Below are 19,241 nucleotides of genomic sequence, written 5' to 3' on the forward strand. Positions count from 1 at the left end.
TTCATTCACCAAACTACGTTTGGTTCCAACATTATGATGCAGAGTTAGGAGGGTTTCGGCAAACAGATTATCAAGGTTCAATTTGTAGAGATTATCACAAATAATACCAGAACCAATAAGATGATTATGCTTAAACAAACTGAAACATCCATTGCCAAAATTTAAAAAATATCCAGCTTTATCTAACTTAGACAAGGAAATTAAATTTCTTGAAAGAGAAGGTACATAAAAAGTTTCAAATAAGTCTAAGTGACGCCCAGTATCTAGGATTAAACGATAAGTCCCGACAGCTTCAACTGGACCCTTCACTCTATTCCCCATGTACACAAATCTTTCATTCCGATTTGTGGTCTGGGTTGTAAGGAATCCCTGCATCGTATGAGAAACATGATCAGTAGAACCAGAGTCAATCCACCAAGTATTATAAGGAACTTCAGTTAAATTTGATTCGAGACACGTAAAAGCACAAGGCTTACCTTTCTTCTCGAACCATGCCTTACGTTTCAGGCAATCTTTCTGAATGTGTCCAGGTTTTCCACAGAAACGACACTTATCATTCTTGTGTTCCTTCTTACGTACTTGAGAAGAGGACTCATTGACATTATGTTGCCTCTGCTTAACTTTTCCATGTTTCTTTCCTTTCTTTCCAGCTCCTTGATGGCCTACAAGATTAATGAAGTGGGTTCCTTGATTCTTCAGCCTTGTTTCCTCTTGAACCAGCATACCGTGCAGTTCATGCACGTTCCATTTGTCTTTCATGGTGTTTAGTTCATTTGGAAAGGGCCATACTCAGATGGTAATGAGTTAATAATGAATTGAACAAGGAAATTCTCATCCACTTCCATTCCCAAAGTCTTAAGTCTTGCTGCTATATTTGTCATTTCAATGACATGCTCATGCATGGTACGCGAACCATCAAATTTCATGGTGGTTAAAGTACCCATTAGTGTCCCAACAAGAGACTTATCAGCAGTTTGGGAGCATTCTTCCACAAGTTTCAGAAGTTCTTTCGCGCTTTCAGTTTTGGGAAGAGTAGTCTTAATATTGCCCGCAATATTCATTCGTATAAACATTAGACTTAATCTGTTAGACATATCCCAGTGCTTAAAATAAGACCTTTCTTCAGTACTACTAGTTTCAGTAATAGCTGTTGGCCTCTCAGTATAAAGTGCAACATCAAGATCTAAAACTCCAAGATGGAATTTTATCTGTTCGCACCAATCTGAGAAGTTGAGTCCGTTAAAGGTCGTAACAGAAGTGGAGTGCGAATGAAGAGCAAGTGCTGCAAATAAAATATGCCCATTCATTAATGCTTTGAGTTAAAATTAAATATATCGTTAAATTCAGAATGGTTTATGTTTTACTCTTAAATGTATATTGATGTCCACCTTTGGGCGTAACACAAAATACATTTTTTTAACATAATGATGCTTAAAATAAGTTTTACATAATTCGATAATTTTAACGTACAAGTTAGTAGTATTTACTATCTTTGGGTAAATAAATAAAACTAACGATACATTTAAATTATCGATTTAATGTTCAGTAATTATAAGAACAAACAATCAACCTTTGGACGATCTATAAATGTCTTATAATCAAGAACTTCAATTTACCCACAAAAATATCCATCATGTCGTTTATAAACATCAAAACTTATGGGTAATTGGGTATAACAAATCATTATTTTGGAATTAATTATTCATAATGATTCGATCACTTTGGTGATTAACGAACCTCATGTTTATAATTCCAATGAAATTTTGAAACGGTATTCTTCCAAATATAATTCTTAAGTTTGGATTTTATCATTGAATCCACATCGGCGAATCCAATAAATTCATAAGTATTTTACTGTGTCTAACTAGCGTGATGAATATTGTTTTCACAATTTCACGTTTACTTACTAATTATGAAGTCAAGTATTTGAAGCAAATCTTTTACTTGTCGAATCCACAAAGCGAACAGGATCATGAAATCAAATGATAATCAAATATACTATTGGTCATCAACACATAAAAATCAATTTATATCTGCTTCGCTATTACTATTGACAGTAATTGTGAAGTTCCTTGAATACACAATTAGGATTCACAAAATTAAGGAAACGTTAATTTAGCGGAAAATCATTAGTTCCTAAACCTGTGCTCTTGATACCACATGTTAGGATTTTCTCAATTCTAGATTGTGATTTATAAACAATCTATATAAATCCTTTCAATTATTCAGAACCGTAGAACTATATGATTTTCACATAAAAGAGAGATACAATAACTTCAATTAAGAAAACTTACCTGAATCCATGATGCGTTTTCTTAATTAAATTGAGCGGAAGTCTTCTTCAGAGTTGCTGTTCTTGAGAAAATCAGTATTTCTCTCTCTTTTCCTTTTCTATGTTCTTTTCAGAATAGAATAGATGGAGTACGCTGTTCTTCCTTTAATAGGCAGAGAGAGGGACCATCAGTTAATTCCCACTTTCCATCAAAGTGGGTTAGTGGGGAGTTATCACCATAATTAACTTCCCCCACTTTCCATCAAAGTGGGTTAGTGGGGAATTATGACCATAATTAACTTCCCCTAATTTTATCCAAATATTAATTTAACAAAATATATTTATACTAAACCAAAATACTCACGTGGGCCATATTTTACAAAAACACGTACGACTTTGCAATAGGACATGCTAATACAAATATTTGTAAGATGGTAGAAATTAGAATTACTATAAAAAAAGATGATAAACTATTATTTCAAATGAATTGTCGCAACACTGAAATTTGACTAAAAATTCTGATGTACTCTTTTAGCACTAAATGAGATAACAAAGAATTCGACAAAAGAAAGTTCTGTAACAATTACAGATACTCATATAAAATTCGTATGAAGATCGACAAACAGGTCGAACGTGGTTATCCATTAGCATTCGAGTAATAGCTGAAGCAGCCACAAGGTTTCTAGCTACCCTGAAAACCCGCCGATTTCTCCCATCTACTTGCCTATTATTATGCTTTCCTCTTGTCATTTGCCAGAAAAATTGAAAATACCAGACAAATAAAATACACAAGAGGAACCTCAATAGTCAAATAGATGATGAACAAGAGCAGATTGATCTGAAAGACAAAGACCCCCCACCCCCTACCCCCCCCCCCACACCCCCACCCCCCCCTAAAAAAAAAAACAACATACACGCATGCACTACTCTACACTCACGGTCATTTCCTCCATTTGAAAATGAAAACTACTAATAAGATCAACTTTAACACATCCCCAAGTCTACTTCGAAATTTAAAATTGAAAGATCACCAAGATATAAATTACTCTAAAATTAAAGACCTCGTGACGTATACGAATAGAAGAAAATTGACAAACTCTAACAGAGTGAAGACCCACCAAGAAAAGAACCACGAATGAATACATTACATTCATTGTGACGATCCGGCCCGTCGTCACGTGAGTTACCGCCCCGTTTTCTTCATTTTCTGCTTCCTTATGTCTTATTATAAGGGTCTCGGGTGAATGAGTCGATTTGGATTGGTTTTGGATGGAAATGAGACACTTAGTCTCTTTAAGGAAGGCTTGTTTTGGAAAAGTCAACCGGATGTTGACCTATGAATTAGAGGGCTCGGATGTGATTTCCGGTGATTTGGTTAGCTTCGGGGGATGATTTGTGACTTAGGAGTGTGATCGGAATTGAATTTGGAGGTCCGGTGTAGAATTAGGCTTGAATTGGCGAAGTTAGTATTTTGGCGAATTCCGGTTGGTAGGTGAGATTTTGATCCGAGGGTCGGAATGGAATTTCGAGAGTTGTTGTAGCTTCGTTGGGTGATTTTGGATGTGTGTCCAAAATTTCAGGTCATTCGGAGGTATTTTGGTCGGGTTTTTGATCAAATGCGTATTTCGGAAGTTTTTGAGAAACTTAGGCTTGAATTCGGTGAGAATTTATGATTCTAGCGTTATTAGATGTGTTTTGATGATTGGAGCAAGTTTGGATGATGTTTTAGAATGCGTTGGCACTTTTGGTTGAGGTCCCGGGGGCCTCGGGGTGATTTCGGATGGCCAACGGGGTGAATTTTGGACTTGTGTGATTGCTGATATGCCTGGTATATGGTATTTTCCGCATCTACGGAAAGGGGGCCGCAGATGCGGTTCCGCAGATGCGGGTAAATGGTCGCAGGTGCGGTTTTGGAGGAGAGAGGCCGCTTCCGCAGGAGCGGTCGGTGGCCCGCAGATGCGGTCACCGCAGAAGCGGTATTGGACCGCAGAAGCGGTCCTAGGTGAGTTAGTAAATTCCGCAGAAGCGGAAAAATGACCGCAGAAACGGAAAGGCCTGGTCAGAGATATTTAATTCCATCTTCGCGAATTTTTGAAAGAACTCAACATTTTCACTTCGGACTTGGAGGTTATTGTGCGATTTTGGAGAGGGAATCAAGGGACTTCATTGAGGTAAGGAATTCTGAGCCTAAAACATAAATCTAATGTGTTATTACATGAATTAAGGGTGAAAAATCAAGGAATTAGAGGTCAAAAATGGAGGTTAGGGCTTGAACTTAAGAGAAAGAAAATTTGGGGTTTGAGGGAGCATTGGAGCTCGAATTTTGGTAAATTTGATATGTATAGACTCGTGGCGGGATAAGGAATCCGGTGATGTGAATTTTCTGATTTTTCGAGAAATGGGCTCGGGTTTTGCCAATTTCGTGATTTTCGATATTTTTCGAGTCTTTTCGATTGGGTTATGTTCCCGTAGCCTATTGTAACGTATTCCTTGTGGTTTTGATCAGATTCTACGCACGAGGAGGTTGATTCGCGAGGCAAGGGAATAGCGAGCTAGGACTTTAGCCAGCTTGAGGTGAGTAATGGTAGTAAATGATATCCTGGGGGATTGAAACCCCGGATTTGCACAACGTAGTGCTATATTGAGGTGAAACACGCGCTTAATGGCGAGCGCGGGGTTGTTTACTACTGGGGATTGTGACTTGGTCCGTCCCGTTTGATATTTTACCACGTAAATGACTAAGCTGCTTTGTTTATCATCGTTATTTGGGCTTATTGCCATGTTTTGGGCTTAATGCCGATTACTTGAATCCTTCAGAGATTGTTATCACTATTTCCTCACTATTTTGATACGTTATTTGAACTCAGTTCCTATAATTATACTGTTTTGCAAACTCAGCCGCCTTAATTGAATTTTGAGATTTTAAAGACATTTTTACTACTGTTTGGGCCGAGAACTATTATTTTATTGATGCCCGGGGGCTTATGATGTTTCTGGACTGAGTGAGGCTTTCAGACCTTGAGCGTATTGTGAGGAGGCTTTCAGGCCTCGAGTGTATTGTGAGGAGGCTTTCAGGCCTCGAGTGATATGTGAGGAGGCTTTTAGGCCTCGAGTGTGATGTGTGAAGGCTTTCAGGCCTTATGTTGATATAGCGCTTGGGCCGTAAGGGGCCCCTCCGGAGTCTGCACACCCACAGTGAGCGCGGGTACCCATGTGATATGAGAGTGAGCCCGAGGGGCTGATATTATACTGAGTGACTGATACTGAGCCCGAGGGGCTGATACTGTTCGGAGCGATTGATACTGGGCCCGAGGGGTAGATTCCTACTCACTATTTACTTGTTTAACCTGATTTACCTTATTTTAAAAGGAGATTTCATTCGACTCTTTACTGTTCCATTATTTTACTGTTTTTACTGCCTGATATAGAATTGCTTTGTGCAGTTATGTGTTTTCATGCCTTCGGTTATTATTTATTATTATTACTCACTGGGTCGGAGTACTCACATTACTCCCTGCACCATGTGTGCAGATTCAGGCATAGCAGAGTCCGCACCTGAGCGTTGATTCCTTCCAGACCAGGCAGTGATTTGGAGATACGAGGTAGCTGTTGACGTCCGCAGCCCCTTGTCTCCCCTATCTTATATCATTTATGTTTTCTTCAGACTATTGTATCGGATATTACTCTTTGTAGACTGATAGCAAACTCTATAGCTCATGACTTGTGACACCCCGGTTTGGGTTCTGTCGGGATGGTTTCCTTTGTTTTATCACTGATTCTGCATTAATGACTATATTAAGCATGTGTTAGAACTGTTAATATTAATTAATTGCTTTGAAAGAGGTGTTGCGTTGTTCTGGATGGCCTTGTCTCCACGAGAGGCGCCATCACGACCGGGTTTGGGAATTGGGTCGTGACAATTACCTGCAATAATCCTTTTCTCGGCCGAAGAGTTATTTTCATCAAATATAACATGTACAGATTCTTTCACACATAATGTGCATTTATTATAGACTATAAAAGATATATTTTTCAATGAATAACCTAGAAAAATACCTTCATCACTTCTTGGATCGAATTTTCCAAGATTGTCCTTACCATTATTGTGAATGAAACACTTACTTCCAAAGGGATAAAAATAACTAATATTAGGATGTTTACCTTTCCATAGTTCATAAGGTGTTTTCTTCAGAATAGGCCTTATGAGACATCGGTTGAGAATGATACATGATGTACTTACTCCTTCTGCCCAGAAATGATTTGATAGTGAATGTTCTAGTATCATAGTCCTTGCAATATCTTGCAGGGTTCTATTTTTCCTTTCAACGACTCCATTCTGTTGGGGTGATCTTGGTGCAGAGAAATTATGAGTATATCCTTGATCATTACAGAAGTCTTCAAATGCTCTGCTTTTAAATTCTCCTCCATGATCACGTTGAATTGTTGTAATCAGATACCCCTTTTCTCGTTCAACCTTCTTACAGAAAATCTCAAAAAATTTCAACGCTTCATCTTTATGAGATAAGAAAATCACCCAAGTAAAACGTGAGTAATCATCAACAATAACAAAAGCATATCATTTTCCTCCTATGCTAGTAGTTCTAGTAGGCCCAAATAAATCCATATGAAGCAGTTACAAAGGCTTAGAGGTAGATATAATATCCTTGTTTTTAAAAGAGTTTCTAGTTTTTTTTCCAATTTGACAAGCATCAAATATATGATTTCTGGAGAAATTTAGTTTGGGTAAACCAATAACTAACTCATGCTTAGAGAGTTTTCATCATATATGGATGTTAAACAGATATGACCATCTATATTTTCAAATCCATCAAGAATGTAAACATTTCCATACCTTTTATCTGGGAGGATTATTTTTGCTCATCTTCAATAGCACAACCTGTTTTCTTGAATTTTACCTCATACCCTAAGTCGCATAGCTGACTTATACTCAGAAGATTGTAGTTAAGTCCATCAACGAGATAAGCCTCAGTGATATCGCAGTTGTTATTGAAGGGAACTGTTCCGGTACCGACTATTTTTCCTTTTGAATCATCGCCAAACTTAAAGCTTCCTCCATCTATTTTTGTAGCTTCCTTAAACAGGTTTTTATCACCTGTCATGTGGCTGGAACACGCACTATCTAAGTACTATTTTTCTTTGCGACTTCTCCTGAGGTGTTCCTATAAAACACAGTGATTACTTTCTTTTAGGTACCCAAGTTTGCTTGGGTCCTGGTTGGTTAGTATTACTAGGTTCAAACTTATTTTTGGGTTTCCAAATCTATCCTGAAATATTTGATTTACGAAATCGACAAAAGGAATATCTACGTCCACTTTTGTTGCAGTAGTGACACGTAACTCCTGATCCATTTTTGGATATTTTATTAGTGTTAGTACTAGTGGACTCTGTTCTGGCTGGTCCTTCTCCATTTGATTTGTAAGTCGCCTGGTTTGACCTGACAGAACTATGACTAGTGGATTTGCGCATGCCATTGAGTTGCATTTGCAATTCCTCAAACTCTTCTTGAAGTAGTTCTTTTTCGATTTCACATACTTCATGCTTGAGTTTCCAGTCTTTTACTTCTTTGTTGAGTCTCTTTAGTTCATTCATCATTTTTTGAGACTCTTTATTTATAAGACCTTACCTCGCTTGTTTCACCTCGCGCCATGAAACAGTTCTCATTATCATCTTTGCATTCATCGTCTGAGGTGTCCTCATCTGTCCAGCATCCTGAAAGTTTGTTCATGTCGTTTTCCAAAAATGTCATGAAGCAAAGATTTGCTATTTCTTCGTGTTCTGAACTGTCTTCATCACTCCAGCTTCCAAATGATTTGTTCTTGTTGAAACCTCTGGAAATTTTTCTTTTTAGATCTGGACACTCAGCTTGAATATGTCCAAATCTTCCACACTCATAGCATTTTGCATCATTTTTATCTTGTTTGTTATATTGCTTGGATCGCCTAGATGGAATCCTTCCTCTTCGCATTCCTGAATCTTCTCATTAAACCATCCATGTTTCTTGACACCATGGCAATTTCTTCTTGAAGAGCTTCAGGATCATCATCGATATCGTTTTCAGCTATTTCTGTTGTGGCCTTGAATGTAACTATTTTCTTCTTGGTTTGTTTTCTTGAGATGTGTTTTCTCGAAAGCTATGAGTTCTCCTCGAAGTTCATCATATGATAGCTTATTCAGATCCTGTGATTCAAGTGTGACTACTTTGATCTGGCAAGTAGTGGGTAGGCTTCTAAGAATCTTTCTAACTTGATCACCACTTGAGTATGGTTTGCCAAAAGCCTTTAGATCGCTAATAATTTTGCTGACTCTGGCAAACATTTCTTCAATGGATTCTCCTTCTTTCATCTGAAAGAGTTCATAATCATGAACCAACATGTTGATATGTGTTTCCTTTACTTTAGTGGTTCCTTCGTATGTAACTTCAAGCTTATCCCACATTTCTTTGGTTGTATCACAACTGGAGATTTTCTCATACCCTTTACCACTTATAGCATTGTAAAGCAAATTTCTTGCCTTATTGTTGACTTGTACACCATTTGCTCATCTGTATATGAATCTATATCTTCGGGATCAGTAAGTGGTTGAGCGACAGCCAACAGGGGATAGTTCCCCTTTTTGATAACTCTCCAGACTTTAACATCATAAGGCTTTGAGTATGTTTCCATACGCACTTTCCAGTGAGAGAAATATTGTCCATTGAAGTATGGTGGCCTTACATGCGAAGTTCCTTCTTGGAAGAGTGCTCCTATAATAACTTGATTTGTCATGATCTTTTCTCACAAACTGTTAAGCAAAAGAAAAATGTGAGCCTTGCTCTGATACTAATTGAAAGTACAAGAGGGGGGTGAAATGTTTATTTTTAAAATTAATCGCTACCAGTTGACTAGTTTTCTAATTAGTTGACTAGATATAATTACTTGATAACAGGAAGGGCAAAATTTAAGATGCAGAAATTAAATGCAGGATTAAAGATACCGGAATTTTTATAGTGGTTCGGATTCAATATGAATCCTAGTCCAGTCCCCTTAGGTTGCAAGGGAGTTCTCTTTCAGTTAATGAGTTTCTCGAGTACACAGTGAATGGTGTGATCTACACCGATAGCTCAGTTCCTATATCACTCGTTTCTCTTTGATACAATGTCTCACCAGTGTTGTTCTCTCTTTCTTCTCTAACTTGTTACACAGCAGATCTAGTAGAGCTACAATGTTTGTTTGTAGTAGAACAAAGAGAGGGTATTTGGTTCGATCAAAGTATATGTGCTATGGTACAGATACAAGTTTAAATACTATGAGAGAGGCTTGATTTCTGAAGAGATTTGCCAACCCAAGAGATTTGATCCTTGGAAAAAAATTGATTCTTTCCAAGAATAAGGTTATTCAGCAATGGCTTTGTCTTGACGAGAGGCTTTAATGACTTCCCTTATATGTGACTTGATGGCGCCGGATATCCTTCCTTGAATCTTGATCCTTCCAGATTTAGTATACTTGATTGATTATCTTGCACGATCTTCGATACTCTTGATTGATTTGATTCCTTCAGTATAGCCTTAATTGATTTCGTCGGTATTGGACGCTATCATTGATTCCTTTAATCTTGGATGCTTTCCTTGATTTTCTCTGATTGATTCCTTCAATCTTGAATGCTATCCATGAGTACCTATACAAAGAACAAATATATTATTTTCATCATTAAAATCAGATCTAACAACTATTGCTCACTCTCTCTGCTTCAATTTGTTTGAAGTACGGGGTTCAGATTAATTCAAACATAAATAAGTTAAATGTTTTGAAATAAAATTTATATATTTAGTAACTACATAAAAAGTATTATAAGTCACAGTAATAATAAGTTAGCAAAATTCGAGTGCTACAAAATGGTTATGAGCAGGGGCGGGCACTTATATTTTACTAATTTTGTTACACATGCTCAGGTGAGTACTTTGGCTTGATGGTCAATGAGTGCACCTTTTCCCCTAAAGTTAAGGGTTTGATCCCTGCTTGCTCCCTAGGCTTTTTAATTAAAAATGCTTTCTGTTTAGTTTAAGAAGGCAATGCCTGCCATAGTATATTTACAAAAAGCAAACCCGTTAAGGAAGTGTATTTGTTGAAAAGAAAACCTTGCAGCAGCACCAAAAGAAAAGGTATAAGGTAGTGAACCGAAGTGGTTGTAGGCTACATCCAAAAGAAATTCAAATTACGGGTTGTAAATTTTCTAGTTGTTTACCTCGAAAAATGTGAGTAACAAATAAAGGTGATTTGTAATTTTAAAGATATGTGATTTATTTTAATACTAGTGAATATACAAGTAATATCAGGATTAAGTAAGAAGAATTGACGAACCAAACCAGTGTTGTTAGAGCAATGGGGACCTCAAGCTCGGTTGTCTCGAGAGCCTCGAGGTGAGTTAAGACCTAATAAAGTATGAACAGTAAAGTAAAAACAACAAAGCTGAAGAACAATGGTAGAGCACAGTAAACGAGAAAAGCAGAGTAGAATATTCTATTGCAGAGAAAAATGAGATGATGTTTACAAATGATTTGGGGTCCCCTTTATATAGGAGGGGAAAACCCCAATATGGTGCATTCCCAATTATGGTAATGAATTCTATTGGTACAGCTGTATAACAACCTAGTACGAACTCGTACTATTTCGTACAAATCTTATCCTATAATTTATACCCTAACCCACGTGTCCTTGAGAAATTCTCGCTCTTTCTTGAGTGTCATCGAAATTGTACTGCCCTCGAGGTAGATCATGATGGGTCTCCGATTTGCTCCCTCGAGGTGTGCATTTTCCAGTCAGATCTGGTCTTTACTTCGTGCTGCCTGAACTCAAGCCCGAGGTACCTTTAAGCCGTTGAAATCGAGCTCTCCGATTTCGACCATATAGACTAGTCATAAGAGTTGCGGATTTGGCAACAATCCACAAAGCAAAGTATGTTTACAAAAGGCAAACCCGTATGAATTTTCGATCATGGCCAATCCATATAAGCAATTTGCCAGTGAAGAACCACAAATGAGTTGAAACTAGGCCATACATGAGTTGAATGAAGCGTGAGATACACGACCTACTCGATCATTATTTGAAGGAAAATCCTAGAAACCTCTTTGTAGATTTATTTGTGTTAAACTAACCTCTCTTATGGTCTGAATTCTGAAATACTCTTTACATCCTTAATTTCTTTTCTGCAAGTCCATTTCTATTTAATTAAAAAGTTCATTCTCTTGGTCTTTATGAACAAATTCTCAAGAACACAAAAATACTATAGTAAAAGACACTTCACTCACTCGGAGATCTTTATCAAAACCTTTGCAAGTCAATGCTAATTACCAGAACTGTCTTAAAAAGAACAACATGTGGCCAATTGTAATATTATAACTCCCTCTTCTGTCAAGCCAAATTAAGCTACGTCTTATTGTTCCATTGGAAAGATCATCGGTGTGTTCTCGTGCATCGTTTGAGTCATTCAATATTCTGCTGAAAGTTTTCCATCAAACAACCTTTCTCTTACTTCCTTAGCCTGTAATGTTAACACAAAGAAAAATTCAGAATTTTCGTAAATTCCTGACCAAAAAAAGACTACATCTCCAGAACAACATCAAATAATTTGTTCAATCACTAAAGCCAAAAAAAGGTTCTTTTCTTTTTAACTACAGGAGGATAAACATAGATGATAGACATAACAAACCAAACAAATAACATTTTTTTTTATTTTTTGACAGTTTTCATATGTGTATTTTGGGTTACATAGGTTTGCCAAATTGATCCAAGCTATTGCATAGTTCAATTTAGCCACAATCCAGGTTGACCTATATCCATTAATAAATTCGTAACACAACCCGTCCAGATCCGGGCATCGCCAATGAAACAAAGTTGTAATAGCTACCTGTTTTTCCCAATCTGTGAAAGCAGTGATAAAGGAAAGCAGAATTGTTTGCACTGTGGATCCTATGAGTAATCCACTCCACAGGCCTTTCTCTTTCCAATTCAAAGAGAATCCCATCAATAAAGAAGCTGGAATTCCAACCAAGTAATAGGCTCCTAAATTCACATAGGCTCCTATATGTTGCCATCCACTTCCTGTTGCTACTCCTGATGCAGGGAATTTAAAGCATATTTTAAAAAAAAAAAAATGTTTTAATATATGCTCACCAAGTCAAATTAAGTTTGATGAAAATAATAACCTGATAATACTGTTTGTATGCTATCCATGACGATAGAGATGCAGAGAAGAGGAGTTAGTTCTTTGATAAGAGTGATGACTTCTTTTTCATTTGTGAAAGCATATCCCCATACATTACGCAAGCAAAACAGAATTCCACTTGCTATCAGGAATTCTGCAGTTGCTAGAATGAAGACTGCAAAGATGGAAACTCTAGCTGCTTTTGGATTTCCAGCTCCTAATTCGTTTGAAATCCGAGTGATACAAAATGGTTATGAGTTATTTTAAGAATGTCATATTATACCCATACTAATCGTTACACCAAAAAAGTCATTGTTAGGAAGTATATATGTTGAAGAGATAACCTTGCAGCAGCACCAAAAGAAAAGGGAAAATGGAAATGTATTTGAGAGTTTGTAAGGCTGCACCAGAAGAAATTTAAACAATAGTGTAAGTTATGAGCTTCTAAATTTTCTAGTTATATGAAAGAGTAAATGGTTCCATGATTTTGCGTACCAAATAGATAGGACAGAAGTCTCTAGCTGTGGATTTGGCAGCCAACCACTGAGCAATGTAATCAGCTCAACTGCCCACCATCTCAAACTATATAAAGAAGATGTAAAACTACTTAATAAATCAGACCTTAGATCAAAGCGAAGATAAAAGTTAACAGTTAAATTACCAAACCATTCCAGCAGATGGAATAGCAAATTGGAAGAACTCTGGCAAAACAAGGAATACATCCTTCGAGAAATAGGGACGTGTCTTTTGACATGCTGTCGAATACTTTAAGTAAATCACAAGTAAAATTACGTTCAACCAATATGATGAACCAATCGCAATAGCTGCACCACTGGCCCCTAACTCAAATTTGAATATTAAAGCCCAACTGAGTGGTACGTTAAAGCATAGAGACGCTGCTGACGTCCATACCATTGGAAGTATCAAACTCTGAGTCTGAAAGTAGCAAACAAGTGACTGAAGAATAGCATAGGGAAAGAGAGTTAAGATGAGACAAATCGAATATTTTCCAGCTTCAACAGAGATTGAAGGGTCTTGGCCAATCCATAAAAGCAATTTGCCAGTGAAGATCCATAGAAGAGAAACTGGCACGCACGCGAATAAAAGAAATATAGTGGCAGCACAAGTAATAGTTCCGACTTTCTTATACTGCCGTGCTCCATAGGCCTGCCCACATAAAGTTTCCAATCCAGCTGCCATTCCATACTGCACGCAAGATTCAGATTCAAATAGCTTTAGTACCTCTGGCAATCTCGAGATAAATAAGTGATAAAATACATTCACGTGGAGAAAGTACAAGTCTGTCTAAACAGAAATTACAGGGTATGCGAACAAAGTCCAACATTGGTAGCCGAAAAAATTGTAAGTCTACATACAAGGTGTATGAATCTCTTAATGGTTTGTGGTCTTTTAGGAAAAACCGTGCGAGCTTGTCCCAAAGCAGATAATATTACACTATCAAAATAGTATCTTTAGGCTGGTTGAGTCAGCAGACATTAATTATACAAACTGACTATTAGTGTACGTAGTTTAATCGGTTGTTATCATATGTAGGAAGAGTAGAAAATTTATGGAAGGAGGAGCTTACAATGAGAGCGAAGCCAGTGACATTGCAATAAGATGTGGCAATGGAGGCACTAGAGAGGGAGAGTTCACTTAGATGACCCAACATAACCATTGGCGCGTAGCGCAACAGGAACTGCGACACCTTCACCACTATCATTGGAATCGCAATGCGACTTACCTCTTTTAGCTCTTCTTTAAACACCACCCTTTTGCTGATATCGTCATTCAATGTCAGCAAAGGATTTTCCATTTCCTGGAACAACAACTTCCTTTTCGATATGTGATCGATAGTTCTCACTTCTCACGACTATTATATAAGCTTTCTTTTGGGAATATTAACAAGGTGACCTCAGAAAGGATTTAAAAATTGTCGATTAGATTGATCAGCCTAAATTTAGGATCTTTTATAAGTTTCATCTTTCTCGTGGAACAATTTTTAATCCCAACTGTGCAGAATTTAGAGCTGACTTCTGGAAAATTTTAAATTAGCGACCACGCAGAATGAATCACGGATAGAGTTTTCTATTCGATATTTATTTGATTAAGTCCTATTGTTGAATGAATTAACATGAGATACCTGATAAGAAACTTTACACTCGTTTGATTTTTTATTCGATTTTTATTTAATTAAGCCCTACGATGTGTAAATACTCCTACGAGATACCTTAGAAGAAATAAGTTCGAGTTCTACTATAGTATATATTTCAAGCGACATCGTCGTCGCAAAAGTCGAGTAGTCCTTCATACCGTTTTCATTGAACTCCATAAGTCCGTTTGTGGAATCCGAGAATTAAATAAAGGGGGTATCAAACTAATTCTGCACTAATAAGATTTTTATCGTCCACTTCATTCAAAAACAAAACTTGAATTTTTATAGAATCAAATTTGAATTTTTTTTGAATTTTGATCGTTTTTTAAATTCTGTTGTATCATATCAAATCTATTTTGATTTTAAATCGAACTATTACCTTTTAAAACTAAAAATGCTTTTTTTATTACTTAATTTAGGCTTGACTCATTAGATTCAGTAATATATTATTTCTCATATATCTTGAATGATTGGAAAAAAAAAGAAAAAGTTATCAAATAACGCACTGACATGCGTACTCCCTCCATTTTTAGTTTGAAAACATTGCTTCTGATAAGTTATGTGCCTTTTTATATTTTGATGATCTAAGATAAGAACCAGATTGGGAACTTGTTACACATCCTCAAAGTGCTCAAGAACAACAAGTCTCAAGTCGGGCACAAGTTCCAACAACTAGAGTCAAAGAGACAACAGAGGAAATGGATGGACATCAGTTCCCTTGCTGATTGTACCAGTCAACTCCCCACAGCTGTAAAGACGTTGCAACTATTCCTCTACACACACACAACAACGCAAACAGTGCAAACAGTGCAGCAGTCACTTTATGGGGAATGCCTTGTACTGGATAATTGCTTGCATCATCCAAGTGACATCACTTGTATATTATCAACATGAAACAAAGGAAAAACACACACTTGCACATCCGAAAATTGATTAAGTTTTCTCTCAAGTGTGTTGCCATCTTGCAAGTGATATTCAAGGCTTCAAGAACAAAGAACAATAGAACAAAGGACTAGTTTCCAGCACTGTGTTACCATATGTCCTTAGTTGTGTTGTAACTTCGTTAGAGCGATCTACTTGTAATTCCTACTTAGCTTAGCTAGAAGTATTGTGTAGGAAACCATTTGTAAAACCATAAACCTTATGTTTGTGTCTTAGCTAAAGTTAGTCAAGTTGTAAGCTTTGTAATAGAGTTATTACAAAGAGGCTTGTAATAGAGTTGTTGATGTTGGCAATGAAGAGGTGAATGAGGAACCTGCTTCCTTAATTCGTCAGTCCTCTAAGAAACCTGTAGTTCCAAAACCCAGGAGAGAGCCATCTGTGAAAACTGTGGAAGTGAAAAATGTTGAGGGAGAGAAGTCTGGTGAAAAATTGTCTAAGAAGTCTGCAAAGAAAGAGAAAAGTGTGAGAAATTCTGCGAAGCGGAAGGCTGGTGACAACGAGGAACCTGGTTCCTCCAAGAAGGTCAAAGTGAGTGTGTCTAAGGATGAAGACAGAGAAAACCTTAGAAAACAAAGAGTGCTATGGGGCAGAACATTTGCTCGTGATATTCTTGACATGACAGGGATGCGTCAATTGGTTGATATTTGTGAGTTTCAAAAGTGGACACACTTGTTCACCAATGAGAGCCCCAAGGTATATGAGGAAGAGGTGCGTAGCTTCTACGTAGACATATTCACAGTGGAAGATGACAACATCTGCTTGAAGGTCAACGGAGTAGATTTTGTGATGGACGAGGCTGTGTTAGGGAACATTTTGCGAGCGCCTACTGAAGGGATCTCATCCATTGAGAGGACTTGTTCTCCCAATTTTAGAAGTGCCATTCTGAAGGATGATGTTGTGTAGTAAGGGGAACAGGTACACAAGAAGACCTCCCTTCCAGTGTATCAACTTCTGTTTGAGATGGTGAACAGGGTTTTGCTTCCACGTGCAGAAAGCCGTTCCATTACATCAAAAGCAGACACATTCCTCAGGTAAGCACTGGATGCCTACACCACTATCAATCTGCCTGGTCTTATGATAAAGCATATGAAGAAAGTAGCAGACTTTAAGGATGGGAATCATGGTTTGCCCTACGGGTTCTTGCTCACCAAGGTGTTTAACTTCTTCAAAGTCTCTTTGGGAAAAGCAACAGTGGGAACTTGCAAGTAGACCTTCTCAAAGACCACCTTGGAAGAATGTGCGTGTTTTGATAAGAAAGAAGGTGTTGGCAATAATTCCACTATCTCTCAATTGATTGATGCTCAGAATGTTGCGAATGAGGAGATAAGGAAGTTGAAGGCACGGAATGCCATTCTTGAAGGGTAGCTTAGTCAGGCCCAGGAGGCACCTGGTTCCAACAGTGCACAAGGCACAGAGGATGCTCGCCTGACCAAGGAAAATGCAGATCTCAGGAAACAGGTCGAGGACCTAAAGGAGCGACTGCTTAACGAACAAGTGTTTGCAAATGCTCGAATGGATATTCTCCTTAGAACCCTTGCTTCCTCATCCCTGCCTCCTTCTTCTAGTGCTCCTTAAAACAGTCCCCTTCCCAGTGTCCAATTCAATGCTGTCTATCCTACCTTGGTCCCTTTTTGTTGTTTTTGTGGCTGGTACTTTTAAGTTTTTTTTTTTTTGTGAATGGTTGTGTAACAATGGTACTACTATTTATATTCTCTTTTCTTTCAAATTAATGAGCATCTCGTCTTTTTGCTATGCATGTTGTACTCTTATGCTCTATTTTTAGTCATGCTTGTATGCACACATGTGACATGAGTTAACCATGTTGGACTTCTTTTTTCTTATTACTTGTGTATAATCTTTTTATGATGCCAAATGGGGGAAGAAAATTGAGAAGGGGGAACAGGTTCTCAGGGGGAATACAGGAAATACTTTATGGTGATCTGGTTCTCAAGGGGAATTTCAATTTTAAGTTTGTCATCATCAAAAAGGGGGAAATTTATAAGTTATGTGCATTTTTATATTTTGATGATCTAACAAACTTTATGATAAGAACCAGATCGGGAACCTGTTACACATTCTCAAAGTGCTCAAGAACAACAAGTCTCAAGTCGGGCACAAGTTCCAACAACTAGAGTCAAAGAGACGACGGAGGGAACAAATGGACATCAGTTTCCTTGCTGACTGTACCAGTCAACTTCCCACAGCTATAAAGTCGCTGCAATTGTTCCTCTACACACACGCAACACTGCAAATAGTGCAGCAGTCACTTTATGGGTAATGCCTTGTGCCGGAATTGCTTGCATCGTCCAAGTGACATCACTTGTATATTATCAACATGAAGCAAAGGAAAAACACACACTTGCACGTCTGAAAATTGATTAAGTTTTCTCTCAAGTGTGCTACCATCTTGCAAGTGATATTCAAGGCTTCAAGAATAAAGAACAATAGAACAAAGGACCAGTTTCCAGCACTGTGTTACCATATGTCCTTAGTTATGTTGTAACTTTATTAGAGTGATTTACTTATAATTCCTACTTCGCCTAGCTAGAAGCATTGTGTAGGAAACCATTTGTAAAACCATAAACCTTGTGTTTGTGTCTTGGCTAGAGTTAGTCGAGTTGTGAGCTTTGTAATACAGTTATTACAAAGAGGTTTGTAATAGAGTTGTTACAAGTGAGTGAGGGATTAAGAGTTTAATTCCTAGGTTACAATAGTTTGTAATCTGAAGTTTGCTCAGTAGTGAAGTTAAAATCCTACGAGTGTAGGTCGTGATTTTTAATCCCGTGAGCTGGGAATTTTCCACGTAAAACTCTACTGTGTTATTTACTTTATCTCTTATTGTGTGTGTTCTATGGGAACTGATAGAAAACCTGGTTCTCTATGCAGTTTGGTGGACTTTAAGTTTCCATCTGCTTCGTTTATCAAACAGAAACAAACTCCATCAGAGCATTTTCCTTGATGGGCTGAATTGTATATCGTTATTTCACGAATGCTCCATTTTGTTTTCAAGTGTCAATATTGATCAGCTTTACCTTCAAGAAACAACACTCTTTTAAATTGCCATATTAACGAAATAGTAGATAAAACAAATTTCCTCCACCTCTGAATCCAAACAATTCGATTGGTATAAAGAATTCCCCGAAGATAACATTTTCAATGATTTTCAAATTTTAAAATACTTTAGAACTATACTACTATCATCAAAAACAATTTTATTAGTCAATGTACTTTTCTATATATAATAATAGTTTTTAAAATAATTAGAGCAAGAAATATCTGAGACATTAAAACGTTAAAAGATAATTCACACTTGATTAATTACTTAAAAGGTAAAATTTCGTAGTGCCAATAATAGAAGCATCAAAATGAAAATTAAGCTATAAACAAACTTTTGAGACGTTGATGAAAAAGAATAAATTGCATAGAACATAGTGAGAAGAAAAAGTTCAAGAAAACTAAAGAAAATTATAAAGCTACGACATGCATCCAATTATAAAATAGTATCGGCTAATTGGAATATTTCAAATTTTTATCTTAAAGGATATGGTACTGGATTCAGGACCCTGTTTAGGAGCCCCATTAAAATTCAGCCTGCGGTGGAAGACACTAATCGTAGAAGATCAACAAAATATTTTAGTGTACATGGAGAGAGTGACTTTGTTTCTTTCGCCA

At 37.3% G+C, this 19,241-nt stretch overlaps 3 protein-coding genes across 4 annotated transcripts; all 3 read right to left on the reverse strand.

Annotated features, from left to right (window-relative positions):
- Positions 1 to 764: 764 nt before the first annotated feature.
- On the reverse strand, positions 765 to 1,307 carry LOC109218437. Its single transcript, XM_019382798.1, has one exon. It carries the CDS (start codon positions 1,305 to 1,307, stop codon positions 765 to 767), a length of 543 nt encoding a protein of 180 aa, XP_019238343.1.
- Positions 1,308 to 10,799: 9,492 nt separating this feature from the next.
- LOC109218439 (protein DETOXIFICATION 9) lies at positions 10,800 to 13,053 on the reverse strand. Of its 2 annotated transcripts, XM_019382800.1 has the most exons (4): positions 12,968 to 13,053; positions 12,474 to 12,873; positions 12,176 to 12,381; positions 10,800 to 11,809 (listed from the first exon to the last, which is right to left on the reverse strand). In XM_019382800.1, exons 2-4 carry the CDS (start codon positions 12,499 to 12,501, stop codon positions 11,756 to 11,758), a joined length of 288 nt encoding a protein of 95 aa, XP_019238345.1. In that variant the 5' UTR covers positions 12,502 to 12,873; positions 12,968 to 13,053; the 3' UTR covers positions 10,800 to 11,755. The 2 variants fall into 2 exon arrangements, with proteins under 2 accessions (XP_019238345.1, XP_019238347.1); XM_019382802.1 differs by lacking the exon at positions 12,968 to 13,053 and having other exon boundaries at positions 12,474 to 12,920.
- LOC109218438 (protein DETOXIFICATION 14-like) lies at positions 12,587 to 14,288 on the reverse strand. The gene is made up of 5 exons (XM_019382799.1): positions 14,061 to 14,288; positions 13,134 to 13,678; positions 12,968 to 13,054; positions 12,817 to 12,873; positions 12,587 to 12,647 (listed from the first exon to the last, which is right to left on the reverse strand). Exons 1-5 carry the CDS (start codon positions 14,286 to 14,288, stop codon positions 12,587 to 12,589), a joined length of 978 nt encoding a protein of 325 aa, XP_019238344.1.
- Positions 14,289 to 19,241: the final 4,953 nt, after the last annotated feature.

The sequence above is a fragment of the Nicotiana attenuata genome, unplaced genomic scaffold (assembly GCF_001879085.1).
Source record: "Nicotiana attenuata strain UT unplaced genomic scaffold, NIATTr2, whole genome shotgun sequence".
Lineage (NCBI taxonomy): Eukaryota > Viridiplantae > Streptophyta > Magnoliopsida > Solanales > Solanaceae > Nicotiana > Nicotiana attenuata.

Excerpts from the sequence above, each read along its gene's own strand:
- LOC109218439 (XM_019382800.1), bottom strand. The coding sequence starts at position 12,501 with ATGGATAGCATACAAACAGTATTATCAG. Across the intron at positions 12,382-12,473 it reads CATACAAACAGTATTATCAG|GAGTAGCAACAGGAAGTGGA; the intron begins GTTATTATTTTC and ends TCCCTGCATCAG. Across the intron at positions 11,810-12,175 it reads TCACAGATTGGGAAAAACAG|GCTAAGGAAGTAAGAGAAAG; the intron begins GTAGCTATTACA and ends TTAACATTACAG.
- LOC109218437 (XM_019382798.1), bottom strand. The coding sequence starts at position 1,307 with ATGAATGGGCATATTTTATTTGCAGCACTTGCTCTTCATTCGCACTCC.
- LOC109218438 (XM_019382799.1), bottom strand. The coding sequence starts at position 14,288 with ATGGAAAATCCTTTGCTGACATTGAATGACGATATCAGCAAAAGGGTG. Across the intron at positions 13,679-14,060 it reads TCACTGGCTTCGCTCTCATT|TATGGAATGGCAGCTGGATT; the intron begins GTAAGCTCCTCC and ends TCTTGCGTGCAG. Across the intron at positions 13,055-13,133 it reads CCATCTGCTGGAATGGTTTG|TTTGAGATGGTGGGCAGTTG; the intron begins GTAATTTAACTG and ends TTCTTTATATAG.